Here is a 16,575-nt window from a genome sequence, read left to right as displayed (position 1 = left end):
CAGGTGATTTCTCTTGTTGCAGTATTTTATTTATTTTTTTTTTTAAATATATAAATATTTATTGTAATAGCAAAACCCTGCTCGTGAGGCAGACCGGCACATTTCACTACCTCGGGTCTCCCAAGCGTGGTCTGAGTCCCCTGCGAGCAGCAGCCTCTTGCCTTTGCTCTCGCTCTTGCTAATTGTGGCAAGAAGATAATGAATTAAGAGCCGCGGGAGGTGAGACTAGACACCTCCCCTGCGGCCGCAGCGTGCTCCGGGCGATGCTTCCTTGCCGGTTTACAAGACAATAGCCGAAGAAATTAAGGAGGGGAAGAAAATGACTGATCCTTCTGTATGAGATAATGGATGAGCCCGGGATGACCTGTTTTTTTCCTTGCGCTGGAGCGGTGCTGAAGACAGAGGGCACCCGCGCCCAGCCCAGCGCCGTCGCCCCGCCGCCAGCGCGCCAGCTCGGGGCGGCCGGAGAAGCCGCCGGTGCCGGCTCCGCGCAGGCAGGGAGCCGCTGCCTCACCCGGCCAGGTACGTCCCGGGGGTGGCCTCCGAACGGACCGCGGGGCTCGGCCGTGGGGCTGCCCGAGGGGCAGGCGGTGCCGGCGAAAGGCACGGGGAGGGGTCGGGCTCCGGGGCTGCCCGGGGGAGGCTACTTCAGGCGGTTGTGTCCGCCTGCCCCCGCGGTCGTGCCGCCGGGACGGCGGCTCCCCGCGGAGCTTTGCCTTCCCCGGGACCCCGCCCCCAGCCCTCCGCGCCGCCCGCCGGGCGGCCCCGCCGCGGCCCCGGCCCCGGCCCCGGCCCCCTGCCCGCCGCCGGGGAGGGACGGGGGAGCGGCGGCCAGTCTGGGGCGGTGCGTGCCGCGGCCGGTCTCCGCGCCTGCGGGGGGGTGTGCGTGTGCCTGTGTGTCTGTGTGTGTGTGTGTGTGTGTGTGTGTGTGTGTGTGTCTGTCTGTCTGTCTGTCTGTGTGCGTGTGTGTGCGTGTGTGCGGGCGGGGAAACCGCGGCAGCAGCGCCGGGCGGAGGGCAGAAGTTTGGGGGAAGCGCCCAAGGGTGCTGGCGGGCGGCCGAGCCGGCGGTGGCGGGGCCAGGACAGCGGGACAGCGGGGCAGGGGGGCGACGAGGCACCGGGGCGATGTGGCACCGGGGGCGGGAGCAGCGGGGCCGTGGGCCGGCGGACAGGGGACAGGGGACAGGGGGCCCGAGGGCCGCCGGCGGCTGCCGGGCGCTGTCCCGGGTGCTGCCGCCGCCGCCGTGCAACAGGGGCCCGGCCCGGCCCGGCCGCGCTCCCGCCTCCCCGGGCGGTGGCGGCGGCGGTGGCAGCCGCGCCGCCCACCCCCTTCCCACCACGGCGTTTCAAGGCTCCAAGCCCAGCCGCCGGGCTGGCCGCCTCTCCCCGCCCGAAGCCTGCATGCAAGGCAGGCGTGCCGGTAAGGCACGTCAGGACTTCGCCCGCCGTTGCCTTAGTAACAAATATGTATTTTCCCCCGCTTGCATGTGCGCGTCCCTGGCTGAATTACGGTTTTGCCCTCTACACACGGAAAAGTTAATCTAAACTGTCAAGTGGCTCCTTTCTTCCTCCCTTCGGTGACCTTTAAATGACATTTCCCGTGGCTGGCAGGGCAGATTGCTCGCTCTCTCTTCGCCGCCTTTCTGTGTTGGGAAAGGAAATTCCTGAGCTGCGAAGGATGCCTTCAGGTAGTCAGAACGCGAGAAGAGAAGCACTTGCCACCCCGCCTTCAGGGCTGGGGCCGCCGGGGCCAGGCTAGGACGCGTCTCCCGTGAGCCACCGACCTCGTCAAACTTTCCGAACTTCCCGGGGGCGGAGGGGAGGGTGTGTGCGCCGGGGGGTGCGGGAGGCAGCCGCCTTGTCTAGGAGAGCGGCTGCGGAGAGGAGCATCTGAACTAACGTATGTGAGCATGCATGATCGTACGTCAAGCCAGATAAACGCATCTTTTAATCCGTCTTGAAACTTCCTCTCGAGAGGCTCACGGAAGCAAATTGCCCTGGGCATTTGCGAAAGCGGTCATCTCGAACCGTGCGGGGAAGGGTTGCTTTCTCGAGCTCTGGTTTGACATCGATTTCCCGATTAGCCTGTTTTATCCCTTATTTCTATGCCACCAGGTTAGAAGTCACTAGGATGACGGCTGCCTTGGCACCCTCGAGAGCGATGCTGTGAGGCTTCGCTGTGATGGTATTTGGAGCAACTTGGGCGCTGGCGGGGGGAAGCGGATGCCATTTCCTACATGTCCTTAAACCATGTGCAGGCAAGAGGAGCCCATGAAATTCGTAACCTGGGTCTGGATGACATCGTGCAACAAAATGATTGGCGTCCTGCTGGTCTTTTTCCCTGCTCTGCTCCTGGAGATGGACGTGCTGCCCCGGAGCGCCGGGCGGAGGATGCTCCTCTCCGCCGCCTCCTCGCAGCGGTCGGTGGCTCGGATGGACGGGGATGTCATCATCGGGGCCCTCTTCTCTGTCCATCACCAGCCGCCGGCTGAGAAAGTGCCCGAGAGGAAGTGCGGGGAAATCCGGGAGCAGTACGGCATCCAGAGGGTCGAAGCCATGTTTCACACTTTGGATAAAATCAACGCCGACCCGGTCCTGCTACCCAATATCACGCTGGGCAGCGAGATCCGAGACTCCTGCTGGCACTCCTCGGTGGCCCTGGAGCAGAGTATCGAGTTCATCCGGGACTCCCTCATCTCTATCAGGGACGACAGGGACGGAGGCACCCGCTGTGTTTCCGACGCGCAGCCCCAGCCCCAGACCAGGGTGAAAAAGCCCATCGCGGGGGTCATCGGCCCCGGCTCCAGCTCGGTTGCTATCCAAGTCCAAAACCTGCTCCAGCTCTTCGACATCCCCCAGATCGCTTACTCCGCCACCAGCATCGACCTGAGCGACAAAACGCTGTACAAATACTTCCTCCGGGTGGTCCCGTCCGACACGCTGCAAGCCAGGGCCATGCTCGACATCGTCAAGCGCTACAACTGGACCTACGTCTCCGCCGTCCACACGGAAGGTAGGTATGGGGGGAAGCCCACAGCCTCCCCCGGGAGCCCCCGGCCGCCCCAAACCCCAACCCCGGCCGCCCCCGGGGCGCTGCGCCCTCGGCGGGGGCTCCGCAAGGACGCGCCGGCGCCGGGTTACCCGCCGGGACCTCGGGCGGCCTGGCCGCCTTCTCCCCAGGGACTGCCGGCCGCCGCCACCGAGGAGGCTCTAAGGTGACCGGGGGAATGTGTGTGCGGTTTCCCCCGGCGCGGAGGAGCACTCCCCACCACGCCACCCCCCCCCACCCCCCAGCCGCGGGCGCCGCGGCTGCGGGCAACGGGAGGGTCTTCAGCAGCGCGGGAATCCGGCGTCTCCGCGGCGGTGCCGTCCCCCGTCCTCATGCACACGCACGAACGGGGCGGGTCGTGGATTTCCGAGCAAAAAGTGAAGGGGATCTGGAGCTGACAGCGTCCCCGACTGCGCCGCGGCGGAGTGGGGGGCTGCCCGTGGGGCTGGGGAGCCGCACTCGCAGGCGCGGCCGCCGCCGCCGCGGCAGGTTGGTCGGTTCTGCCCCAGGCACCGCGTCCCACCGCGGCGGGGGCGCCTGGGTTAGCTGCTGGCTCCGCTGCGTGGGAAGTAATTTTCTGGGGGCTGCGAACGCAGAGGAAAGAAACCTGATAATCCCTCGGTAGCCCCTGCAAAGCCACACGTCCCGTGGGAAAGAAAAGGTCGCGGCTAGTTTGTCCGCAGGTCCGGGCAAGCGCGTTTTCATGCAGCTTGAGCAATAGTAAAACACATCGCTCTGTACACTCTCTTCGTAGTCAACAGGTTTTACTAATTTTAAATATCAAAAGAAAAATGTCCAGAGTAAGGACATTTGAAAAAGGAGACGTTGGTTTACAGGCAGGCGAGGTGGACCAACATAAATTACAGAAATGATTGCGTTTGATAGAAAGCAAATTCTTGCGATGTATTATTGTGACACTCCTATAGTCCAGGTATGGTCCTCAAAACGGGATTTTTCATTACAAAATTGCAAACCCGACCGCGTTATTGCTATAGTTTTGCAGCTGTTCTGTTTCCCTGACTATATCTCTTGCATGGATTTGATTTATGATTCCCTCTGGTTACTGAGCTGACTCCACACCTTTCATTCTCACAGAGATGACTAAGTAAAAAGAGTTAAGGACATATATTATGATGAATAAATAAAAGAATCTCCAGGAAGAATTGCATATACAACATTGAAAGGTGGATTGGATTAAACTGGACACCTGAAACATGAAAGAGCTGCAACTTGATGGGGGGGGGGTGTGAGAAAAAATAAGAGCAGGAAGCAATGACCTGACATTTACAGTTCATTTGTGCTCTGTTCAGATGAGAAAACGAACTGCTAGCAAGAGTTGGACATGAGCTATTAAGATTCTCTATTGCTGACAGATACGATTAGATCTTGTGGAAGGCCAGAGTGAAAAATAAACATGAAAGGGGTAAATTTTTTGTTGGCGTAAATCACCATCTCGCCCTTCAAGGCACTTCGGGCAGCTGCGCTAGCTCACAGTGCCCGAGGAGCTGCCTCAAGGGACCCGCTCTCTGCTCCCTCCCTCTCGCTGGAGATGTAACTCGCATTAACGTTAGCGGGATTTACCTCTCCTGGAAAAGACAACAGCTTATGAAGGTTATTTGTTCATTCATTTTTAAAAGATCATTATAAGGAGTAATTTCAGTTATTGCTTGTGGGAAATTTTAATTAAATATCTATTTTTATGAATGTGTTACTGACTGATGAAATATGCTTGTTGCAAGGTATTTTTATAGACTTTGAAGTAATAGTTTTGAAAACAGTAGATCGGTTCTACCCCACAAGGCAACGGTCTCCTCGTAGGAAACACCCCACGGATTTTACAGATTATGCAGCTCGAGATTGCTTTTAAAAATCGTTATTAATCTGTTTCTGCCATACCTTTTTTGTTGGATTCAAGCTACAAATTCCACTGGAAATACGTAGCAAGCTTCAAATTCTGTTTTTCTTTCCAGAAGGACAAGTTATTAACCCCATCCCAACTGCTCTTGGGCGGATTCCAGAGACCATTTTTTTCCTATTCTATTTGAAGTGAAATTCATATTAATGAAAACTGGTGTAAACCGTTACATTTCTGTTGTTTCAAGTCCCATGCATTGACTGTGAGAGATCTGCTTGCTGGTTTGTTAAAGGTGGTATCATTCTTTGCAGACAACACAAAGCCACTCTAAGTAATAGTCTCTGTGAACAGGAGCTGTTCCATCCATGCTATGTTTGGAAATACAGGGATAAAGTGTAGTTAGAAACATTCCTCCTCCACACTTACTCATAGGCCTCTACGCTGTCTTTACGGTGGGCTGCAAAATGTACTGGAAGGAATTCTAGGGTATCATGGGTTGGAGAATCACTTCAGCAGGAACTGTGAGAAACGGGCATGTTTCTAGGAAATGCACATGTTGACACTGTGAAGAAGTTAACTGTTTCTTTCATCTTCTGAGTACTCCAGATCCAGTCTGGTCATTTCTTGAGAGCAGAAAAGCTGCGCGGGTCCTACCTGACCCCTTGTTCTCATGGGGATGGACAATCCTCAGCTCTTGGAGCCACCCAACCACAAGGGGATGCAATGAGACCACTGAGCCGACTGACTGACTGACTACCTGTGTCAGCTAGCCATGCTCCTCAGCCTACAGTAGCCCAGGGCAGGGTTACAGAAATAGCCCAGAGGTGATGTGCCCTTTCTCAGACAGCCTGAACCATCCAACTCCTCTGTTTACCCTTCCTCTACTCCTATACTCTAGCTGGAGTTATTTAAATGTCCCAAACAATACCAGTCTACACAGTTATACCTTTAATGAAAATTGGAAATAAATACCACACAATTCAGTGCCCACGTTTCTTAACATAAAGCCTACACATGCCATGAGAATGAAGATCCACGAAATCACCCATGAAGCACGATGTCTTTAAGTAGTCCTCAATATCCTACTTTGCATTTGACATGAAAATTTATTATTCATGTCTTAGTATGATAATTAATGTTAATTAGTGGTGACGATATTTAACTATACACAGTCTCTACACACTAGTACATGAAGTTGCGTGGAGGTATGCCATCCCCGTTGTAGTTTTTTGCACAGTTGTTTATTAAGAAGTATAAACATTGGGTAAAATCTTCTTAGCTAGTGAATAAAATATGTTTTCAAAGGCCACATAGCACATTGCTTCTTTTAGATTCGAATTGACACATAAAGCTTCACATTAAAGAACAAAGAAAGATGAGTTACTATGTTTGGTTATTTTATTATGCATCTCAGTTGAGCATAGTTGCACATCATGAGAGTGCATTTTTTCCCGAGTGGGCAGCAGTCATTAGAAGATGTGTGAAATTTGTGCATCTGCTGGCGGAAGACTGTGTGACTGTATTTTCAAGGCATTTTCAAGGCTATTATTTTCTTAAGGAATTCCTCAAAGGTAATTGGAGTTCTTCGCATGTGTACATCTCAGCTCTTAGGCTTGGAAGTCATTCTTATCTGGAAATGCACATAAGTGGATGCCAAGGCTTCCTGTGGAAATCAAAGGCATGAAAAGCACGTTTGTTAAATTGGGCACAATCCCGAGTGTGATAAGGGCAGAAGGAGCTGCACTTGCTAAGGGTTACTTTCCAAGTGAGATATTCTGATCTTCAGTGAGATAATCTCACTTACTAGGGAACCACTGGTTATTTGGTAAAACTGTGAAGAACTACAAGGGGGTACTTTCTTCCTTGCCTGGAGAACAGACCCTGGGCTGCCTCTGGGATGAGGCAAGAAATGCTGAGCAGAGGTGGCGGGCACCACCTCTGTGCTGGTGTGATGCTGAAGGCATAGAAGTTAATAGGTTTGTCTCCAGAAAATGCAGAGTGGTTGTGAGATTGCTGTCTGCTATACCAACTTCCAGAACCCACAGGACGCCTGCACCCTGGCTAGTGATCATCACGGAGTCTCCACCAAATCCCTCACTTTTAGCTGTTCATCTTACAGAGGAGGCAGGAGAGATGATGGTGTAAGAAGCCTTGTTATCACCTCATCTTCCAAATATATCACTTTCCAATAAGTGAATAGAAATACTTAGTGGCTGTGCCTGGCTTTTCTTTTAATTTTTTGCATATGTGTTAGCCTTATAAAATGTGAGATTTTTATTCTGTGAAAACGAAATCTGAACATGCAGGACAGAACGGCTTGAGTGCCATTTGTGATTTATGGACCATTCTTACACTTTAGAGTACAAATACCCCTTTATAAATACAATTTCCATTCCAACAGATTAACATGTAGACTTTGTGGAAACAACAATTTTTGATAACTTGACTGCCACATGCTCTCCATTATAGCAATGTACAGGAAACTCACAAGCATGACTGTACATGTTGGAAAGAGGATGGAAGGGAGTGAATCTTACACTTTACTGCAAATTTCACAGTAAATAAGTTCGTTCAGTAGAACTCACTAAAGTAGCTTTAGCGGTGCTAAAAAAACACTTCTGTTTAAAGGTAAGCAGGTAAGCATCAAATAGCTCAAAGGAATAATTTTCATACAATTGTGTTTAATTTCTCATAAAATGTTCTTACAGCTGTTTCTAACAATGTTATATTATTAATTCTATGGTGTCACTCGTTGACTAATACTTTCTGATAAAATTATGACCAGGAAGTAGAGAAAAGCAGCCCCAATTCAAATGTTTGAAATTTCAGAGTTTACAAATATTTCTATAGGTAACAACAGTTACAAAGATGCTCTTAAAGGTTAATCTCATGAAGTGTTGTGAATTATGCCTGAGATGTGTGTTCACAAATGCATATTCTAATCTATTTTTTTATAGTTTCTCTAGAGAGATATGTCTCAAGGAAGACAGAAACTAATTTGAAAACAAGTAGGGACTAGAATATTCCCTGCATTGGATGCATGAATTATATTTATTAGAAGGTGCTGGAAGAATCATTTACATTGATTGAAGTTGACAAAATTATTGTGGGTGACAAACACCATGGAGAGCAAGAGAAATTCTTTCTTGAAAATATATTGTTCTGCAGTACTCCTAAATTCACAAATAGTCTAGCTTTTTGACTACAAAACCGGCAGCTGCATGAGTTAAATCAACTCCAAAGACTAATCTAACCTCTACACCTGCCTTCTCAGCAATATTGCTAGAGTTCATATTTATCAGTCAATACCATGGATTCATTTGTGCTTTGCTTCTATTTTTTCTGCATTATGCCCTCGCTTTCAGATTTGTATGTCCCACGATCCTTGTAAACTCCTGCAGGATTCTTGTCTCACTGAGACTGTTTTAAAAATTTAAATGATCTTGGCTTTCTCAAAAATCTGTGTGAAAATGCCTCTAAAATATTCCTTTGAACATATGGTTCATAATATGAAGGTGCTTGTGCTTAGGTTTCTCAGACAGAAAACCAAAAGCTATGTGAAGTGAGATGATATAACTAGAAGTAGTGTCACCCATTGAGAAAGATTCTTCAGGGGTCTGATGAATTTGTGAGCTAGTAACTGCAGCGTGAGACCAGAAGCATTGCACCTGCCACACACAACCCAGAAAAGTACTGATCAAAGTCATTACTAACTGGTGCTCACTGACCCGTGTGAAAGGAAGCAGGGATTTCAGTATATTTTCTGGGTGGCAGGTGTTTGCCGCATAAGCCACCATCACAGATGGCCGTAATTAACACCTGTGCTGGCAGGCCGAATGGGAGGGCCAGAAACTGATGACATGAACTACAGTAGCATTTCACCTAAAGAAACCATTCCTTCACCTATGGGTATTTAAGGGATGCTAAGGGATAGCACCAGACATGGGTGGAGAGAGGTGTGCAACAAATGAGTGCGACACAGTGGGTAACCAGCTCGGGTTTGCTGGCTAATTTTTCAGACTGGATCTTTTCCCAAACACTAATACTGCTATTATTATTATTATTATTATTATTATTATTATTATTATTATTATAGTACAGTTTAAATAACAACTTCTAGATCTTTCTTGCCTATCAACACAGCACAAAATTGGCTGTTGAGAGAGGTGGCTGGAGTCTTGTGATCTTTGAAGCCAATGTAGCCATTGCTGCCTGTTGGGCTGCAGCCCCCATTCCTGTCCAGTACAAAAGAGTGCTCACAAACGGCTGTTCGTGGACCCCAGAGCATCATAAGGTCACTGAAGTCAACTGAGTTTACATCAGTCTTAGTTCTTTACCAGTGGACAAACACAAGATGAAGACCATTTTTTAAAACCCTGTCCTGATTAGGATACCTCACACCGTAGACAAATTGTGTGCAAGAAGTAAACCAAGAATAGTATAAATATAAAGGCTCTTCATAGCAACTTAAGTGAAAAACAAACTGCCCCTGGCTGAGGAAAGGAAATAAAAATTAAAGAGGTATTAAAACTGCCCTACTGATCCTTCAACAAGGGGCTGAATATTAAAAGAAGCAAGAACTGGACATGTACAGAGCATACCTTCACAGCTCCAGTATGTAGCCACCTCCCAAATACTAGGGCTATCAGCCACCAATGGACCTTTGCTTTATAAATTTGTCTAATCTTTTTTTGTATCTATTTATACTTCAATCTCCATAGTATAGTAACAGTGAATTCTAGAATTTAATTGTATGTTGTGTGAACAAGTGTTTCCTGTTATTTACTTAAAACTATTCCTTGATGACTGCATTAACTTCATACATTCATGCAAAACTCTCATTGGTTTTCAATCCCGATCATTATACCGTACTTCTAATTTCAGCATGAAATGTGGGGAAACAGAGCTATATTCAGTATTGAGGATGGGGTTACGCCACGGTTAAACTTACTCGTGAAGTAACAATCTCAGTATTGCTCTCAGACTTTTCCTAATAAGCTTCCAGTAGTCCATTACCTTTTTAGTTACCACCGTGCACTGAATGGATGTTGTCGGAAAATACTTTAAAATTACTACAAAACCTTTTTCTTAAATGGTAAAGCCTACTTCAGAGGCCATTATACATGCGGTTTTCCTCATGTGTGTTACTCTTCATTAATTGACACAGAGTTTATTTCCTAGACTTTGGTTCCTATCTGTTAGCCAATTATTAATCCAGGACCTTCTGTCTTATCCCATATTACCTCTATTTCTCTGAGAGCCTTTATCAAGGGAAAAGCTTTCTTAAATTCCATGTACTCTGTAGTGATTGTATCGTTCATATGGTTACCTGCTCCAACAAAAAAGGCTAATAAACTCCTGAGGTACATATTTTCTCTGCAAAAGCTATGTTGGTTCTTCACTAATATGGAATATTTTTTAATTTATGCATTAATACTGGTTTTGTTATGGCTCCTACCAATTAGCTTTGTGCAGAAATACCTTCTCTGCTGAAGTATCATGTCTGTTGTTCATTGAATTACCCTCTATGCCTCTGTACTGTCTATAAATTCTGTTAAAAAAATGAAAACTGATATGTGAAAACATAAAATTACTTTTTCCACTTTACTGCTTCCATTTTGATACTAAGGCCAGTTTAACTGATGATAACGTACCATAACAGAAAATTAGCTGGCATTGGCAATTTGTTGAAGTCCATCTTCTGGATTTGTTCTAAAATACATTCTGTTGACACTCTGAGACAACAGTTAGGTCTTATTCTATATGAGGAATGACCTTTGTATGAGAACCATCCTATCCGCCTTCATTGGCAGTGTAGACTGAGAGAATTAATTTAATGTTTCTGTTATGGTTTTATCTTTCCTGAGTGCTCTTTTTATATAACTGGTTATCACTGAAGATCAGGCAAGTTTCCCATTTCTGGAATTTTTGAAGAATGGTAGATATTAGATTCTATGCCTTTATGTCTCAAAATTGTTTCATCTTGTTTTATTATAGTTTTGTATTTCGTTTGTCAAGGTATACTTGGTTCTCTTTTCCCTCATTAGGTCACAACTTCGAGTTTTTAAAGGTTTTTTTATATTATTATTTTACTGTGTTTTATTTTAATAGCATTAGGAAATCTGCTTTTCTGCTTTATCATGCTGGGGTTTTTGATCCTTTTGGAGGTTTGGTTTTCAGCCTCTCATATATTTCTGAGTAGTCTCCATGTAATTTGTTAGTATTTCACTCTTTTGCCTGTGACTTTTAATGTCCTTGAAATTAACTTTCTCATTTTTATATAATTTATTTTGCTTTAAATTAAAGATTACTGTTACTGATTTTTTGTTTCACATACAGCTTTTTCTGTCCAAATATGACTAAAGTACAGTCACAATTACAGACTATTTTTTGGATAGTTAGGGCTTAATAAGCCTTGTATACTGCTCAAGACTAAATCAAGAGCTGTTTCTTCTTTTGTGAGTTCAGTGAGCAGATGAATAACACACATGAAAAATAAATCAACGCACAGTATGTAAGATTTGCCTTCATTTTCCGTTATCTAACCTATGGTCTGGCAGTAGTACCTACAGAGCCAAGGTGTGTTAACAGTGTTTTGTGACACGTGGGGTGCTTTTTAATGAAAAGTACTGTGCATCACAAGCTGTCCTTTCCTCTTGTGATGTGCCACTGCCTAGATGGCTTGTGTCTATCAAAACCCAGTGTGACAGATATTTAATTTTACTGAAAAGCCACAGCTTGTTATACAGTTCCATGGTTTGAACAATTTCCGTTTGTATCCTTTCCTGAATGTTTTTAAACAAATTAATTTCTTAAAGTGTGTTTGGATTATATTAACAGCCAGCAATGATTTATAAGTCCCTTTGAAATTTTATAAAAATGTTGTAAGGATAGGCATTTGGCAGTTCTGGTAGACAAAGCAAAGAAGTTCATATCCAGTGCTGGTGCAGAGAGAAAGTGTAACTGTAAAGCTCTTGATCCAGGGCTCATTGAAGTTAGCTGGTGTTCCTCTGTTGAGTCCAGTGGATCCTGAGTGGGGCTCAGAATGGCCATCACGTGTTATTTTTTCAGGTTATGGAGCTGGCATTCCTCAGAAAGCACTAAAAATCCACAGGGCTTGTGAATCCCACAGCTAGAAGGATCTCGTAGTTAATTGAAAATAGTGTAAAATTGGTGTGAAGGCAAACATTGTTTGTTGGATTTGCATAGATATTAGAGGATATTCATATACATAGTGTTTTCCTTCCAACTAGGAGAAGGCTGAAACTAGCTCACCTCTTCCCTTGCAAATTTCCCAGTGAATTTAACTTTTGTTTCTCTGCAAATTGTTTGAGGAGAAAATTTCCATTTTCTTAAGTGCAGACACAATTTGCAGTTGTTTGACCAGCAACTTTCATCCTTATTCATCTGTGGATACAGATGTATTTGTACAAGCTAGTAATTTCCCAAACATTTATTCAAACAAAACTCATCCTGGCAAACAGCAATAAGAACGAGGCATGAATATTGCTGAAGTGACAGCTATTTGAAATCTGAATAAGGGTTCATAAATGCTTTCTTAAAATGTCTGGCCAAGCTCCATTGAACATTGAATGTATCCTCCTATGTGGAGTAGAATATAAATTTGTAATTAATTGTCAGGAAGTGAGAAAACCTTTCATGCTTATTTATGTAAGCCTTTCTTACCCGCATGGTGCTGTAGAGAGGCTTTAGCAAATGGAAATTTGGCATGTAGATCATTGTGCTGGGTATTGAAAGATGGTGATCCTCCTAGCGAGAATGTATTGCTCTGACTGCAGGCTCCACATGCATAAATCTCAGCCTCTTGTCTGACCAGCAAATATGTGAAACTGAATATTGACAGTGCTGTAAAGGAATGCTAGATTATCAGCATTGCTAAAACTGGTAGGATGGTTTGAGAGACTGGAAAGTTAAAATCCACTCCTACTGAACTGGTCAGAATGGGTTACAGCAGTGGGCCGACAGCATTCTCTCAGAGGATGCCCTTATTTGCAAGGCCGTATTTCCCTGGAAGGGTAAATTCATATTCAGGATCAGATTAAAAACTCTACAGCAATATAAAGCAAAGTGCTGAGTGGAGACAGTCGTTCTGCTGGAACAAAAGTGTTCAAGATTTTGAGAAGGGGGAATGAGCCAGGCAGCAGCCCCAGTACCCTGGATATCACAGTCCTTTCTTGTTCCATTCCTCCTCTAGGCACTACAGTTGTGGTCCTCAGGTGTCACTGCATTCCCTCGTAAAGAGGCTCAGACTTCCTCTTCCACGTGGATACCTGCTGACTCAAACCATTCTTTGACCACTGTCAAGTTCTGTCAAATCTGTCAAATCTAACAGCTCAGTCTGTGCATACTAAGTGACATGGTGCCAGTCACCCAGAGCCTGAATTCGTCCTCCCTCCCACACAGTGCCAACATCCAGGTGAAATTACAAAGAATGACAGGAAGGTTTTCCAGGAGCTCCTTCTGGATTTGTCACTGACCTCAGAAAGAGGTAGCCAATATTCTGTATAACACATGCCTCTAACCATGCCTGCAATGGTATCCTCCAGTGTTGGCATCCTACAAAAGGGTAAGAAAAGGATGTAGTAAAAGTCTGCAGCATGAAGAGAGTAATGTGAAAAACTGATGTTATAAACTTGAGTGAGGCAATAAATATTGATTTCAGTATATTATGGAACAGCCAAAAATGGACAGTGTTATGTCAAAAATCCAAGCGCAGAAGACAAATGAGCTATGGCAGATAGCTCTGGCTACCAAGACAGCAATCCCCAGAAAAATAATAAGATGATGATTCAGGATTCAGCTGACAAAAAAATTGTAATTAAGTTAAAGCCAATCAGTGTGACTCTACAGAATATAGGTCTTCTCAAACCAACCTGATTTTATTCCCTGATGAAAGTGCAAACTTGGTAGCTAGTGCGGATAAAATATCTTGGATTTCTGTAATGCACTGAATTAGAATTACAGGATATTTTTATTAAAATGCAATGTCAGGAAAACAGACGTTGTATAAATTAACACTCAGCACGCTGACCTCGGCAAGTAAAGAATGAACATCAAATGAGATTATGTCTACTGCATTGCACAGAGCTTGACAAAGGGTCTAAAGCATCACCGTCTTCATCAATCCTTGATGCAAAACAAAGCATAATTGCTGACAAGATATGCAAATTTGTGAAATAACAATTAATGGGCAGAAAAGGGAAGATTCAGATCTCTTGGAAAAATAGGCCCAGTCTAAGAAAATGCATGCTAATACAGTCAAATGTCAACGATAAATACAGGAATAAAGCACCTATGCAACTTACGTAGGAGAACTGTGTCCCTGAAAGAAGTCTTAAATATATTACATGGTTGTAGAGGAGCTGCATCAGAAAAACTCTAACTCAAAATACAAAAAGCTAATGTCATCCTTGAGAAAGTGGGAACTTTGTCTAAGGACTATTAGTATTAATTTTGCTATTCTTTGTTCAGTTCTGTTGTCAACATTTTAAAAATAAACTATTTAAAAGAGAGAGGGATAAAACTCTAAATGATTTGAGGACTGAAAAACGTGCTTTATAGCAGGAATCTAAACCAGCTTAGTCCCTCTGGTTTGTCAAAAAGAGATACAGCTTGATTTACGAAAAAAATATTTCATTTCCTCCATGCAAACAAAACCAGGAGGAACTGCAGGGCTCTGTATCCTAATGGTTAGATGCATAACAAGCACCTATTACTGGTGAGCCCACAAATTCCAATTAGAAAAAAGACAAACATTTTTACTTGTGACAGTGATTAACCACTGGGACAAATGACTAAGGAAAGTGATACGTTTTCAGACTTTTGATGTTGTCTATTCAAAATTTGCTGCAGATGTTCCAGAACAGTTTTATTTGAAATGCAAGTCACTGGACACCACGCAGTGGGATCTGGAGTGAATGTATGGGCTAGCTGTTACAGAGGTGGTCAGATATGAAGAGCTGATGGTTATTTCTGGCATTAAATCTTATTCATTTATGAATGGTTTTGATTATGTAAGCAGGCAGGAAAAATTTTAATTTAAAGAGTAGCTTAACATTCATGTGTTCACTCATCTGCTCAGCTGCCTTAGAAAATTCAAAGTATTCTGTGCTGTTGATACTGATTGTAGAGGAAGAGAAACTCAGGATGAAATAATCCCTTCAGTCAAATTCATCCGCTGTTGCAGTTTACATGCATTAATTTAAGTCAGTATTTGTTCCCTTACCAGGAGCTGGTGCTTGTTATGCATTTTACCATTAGATTACAGACCCCTTTAGCTCCTACTGTTTTTGTCTGCTTGGGGGCAATTTTCAGTTTCATGCAGATTTTATACCACACTTATTCCTTTACTTGTGACATAGATGTTGACCCCTGTGTCCAAAGGAAACAGCAAGTTTTCAAAAAGGATTCAGTGACATTTTTCTATGGTTTCATTAATTAGAATACTCCTTTGTCCCTAAAATGATATAGTTCATCTGCCAGCCTATGCAAAATAAAAAAAACCCAACAGCACTATGGAGGAAAATAAGAAGTTAGTAGGTAGGGTAATTAACATTTTTACTTAGCAGTTTTTCTAGAAGGGAATTCAGTCATGAATTTTGTGAATATTTGTTTTAACAGAAAATACAGGCATGCATTTTTTCAGGTTGTTTCAGAACACAGACAGCATGTTATAGATTCTATCCCTTCATGCAATGAACATCTTCATGTGCTCTTAGAAGGCAATTTAGAGTATAGTCATGTTTGAAAAGCCATTGTCCTTGTCACACCTACTTTGCCTTTTCTACTGTGTCCAAATCCATGTGAAATAATGTATTCCACTTTTATCATAGCTGTGGTGTTGCCTGTGAATTGTGAAGCAGAAATGCGCTGGTACCACAAGTATCCAAAGTAACATCACTGTTTTTTATAGTTCATAACCTGAGGACATACGAATAATAAAATCCTCTTTAAAATTCTGGAAATACATCTGTGTTTACATTCAGAATTGTGATTTGGCTTTAATGAAGTCAGTGGGAGCTATTGACGGAAATTTTGCCATACATCTGACTCTATGGAAAGATCCCTTGAGGTGCAGAATACTCGTGCTTGATCCCAGAAAGCATATGAACAGTAGCTTAACTTTCAGCACTTGAATTACGGAGGACAAGAATTAACCACACACTTACAGGACACAGTTTCTGGGGATTGCCCACATCACAGCAGTGTCCAGTGCCTTACAAGATTAGGCATGATGTACTTACATCACATTAAAGACAGACTTTTTACTGATGAAACTAGCATCTATAAGCCTTGTAAAGGTCTGTGTAGTGGGTTAGGCTAGGGGGAAACCAGCCTCAGAACTGTGTATATCAGAAGATTTTGAAAACTGATGAGTGGGTTGACTAAAGAAAGGCTGCTGCCAGCTGGAGAAAAAGGGGAGGATTTTGGATGTGCTGCTTTGAAGAGACAGGTAAAAAGTTAGTTGCTGATGCCTTTCGTAAAGTGGAGTGCTGAAATAATTGATTAGTTTGGCTAGAAGCTGGACTACACTAGGATAAATGTCACCTGGATTTTTTTCCTCTCTGTTTTTTAATGAATGCTTTTAGAGTGCTGATTTGTATGTGCTTAAATTCACAAGCTCAGACAGCTCTTTTATCATAACATGTGC

The 16,575-nt window shown here is 44.5% G+C and overlaps 1 protein-coding gene across 6 annotated transcripts in view; it reads left to right on the top strand.

The window, feature by feature from the left end:
* Nucleotides 1-470: 470 nt before the first annotated feature.
* Nucleotides 471-16,575, top strand: part of GRM1 (glutamate metabotropic receptor 1) — a 201,123-nt gene continuing 185,018 nt past the window's right edge. For 2 of the 6 annotated variants that reach the window (XM_074896594.1, XM_074896599.1), the window contains exon 1: nucleotides 1,898-3,013. In XM_074896594.1, coding sequence (XP_074752695.1) covers nucleotides 2,251-3,013 — 763 coding nt within the window. In that variant the 5' untranslated portion in view covers nucleotides 1,898-2,250. Of the gene's footprint in view, nucleotides 523-1,324; nucleotides 1,421-1,605; nucleotides 1,689-1,897; nucleotides 3,014-16,575 lie in introns of those variants that run through there. The other 4 variants (XM_074896595.1, XM_074896598.1, XM_074896596.1 and 1 more) reach the window with 4 other exon arrangements.

Source organism: Athene noctua, chromosome 1 (assembly GCF_965140245.1).
Source record: "Athene noctua chromosome 1, bAthNoc1.hap1.1, whole genome shotgun sequence".
Lineage (NCBI taxonomy): Eukaryota > Metazoa > Chordata > Aves > Strigiformes > Strigidae > Athene > Athene noctua.
The sequence above is the reverse complement of the archived record's forward strand: the minus strand, read 5'-3'. Positions and strand labels throughout refer to the sequence as shown.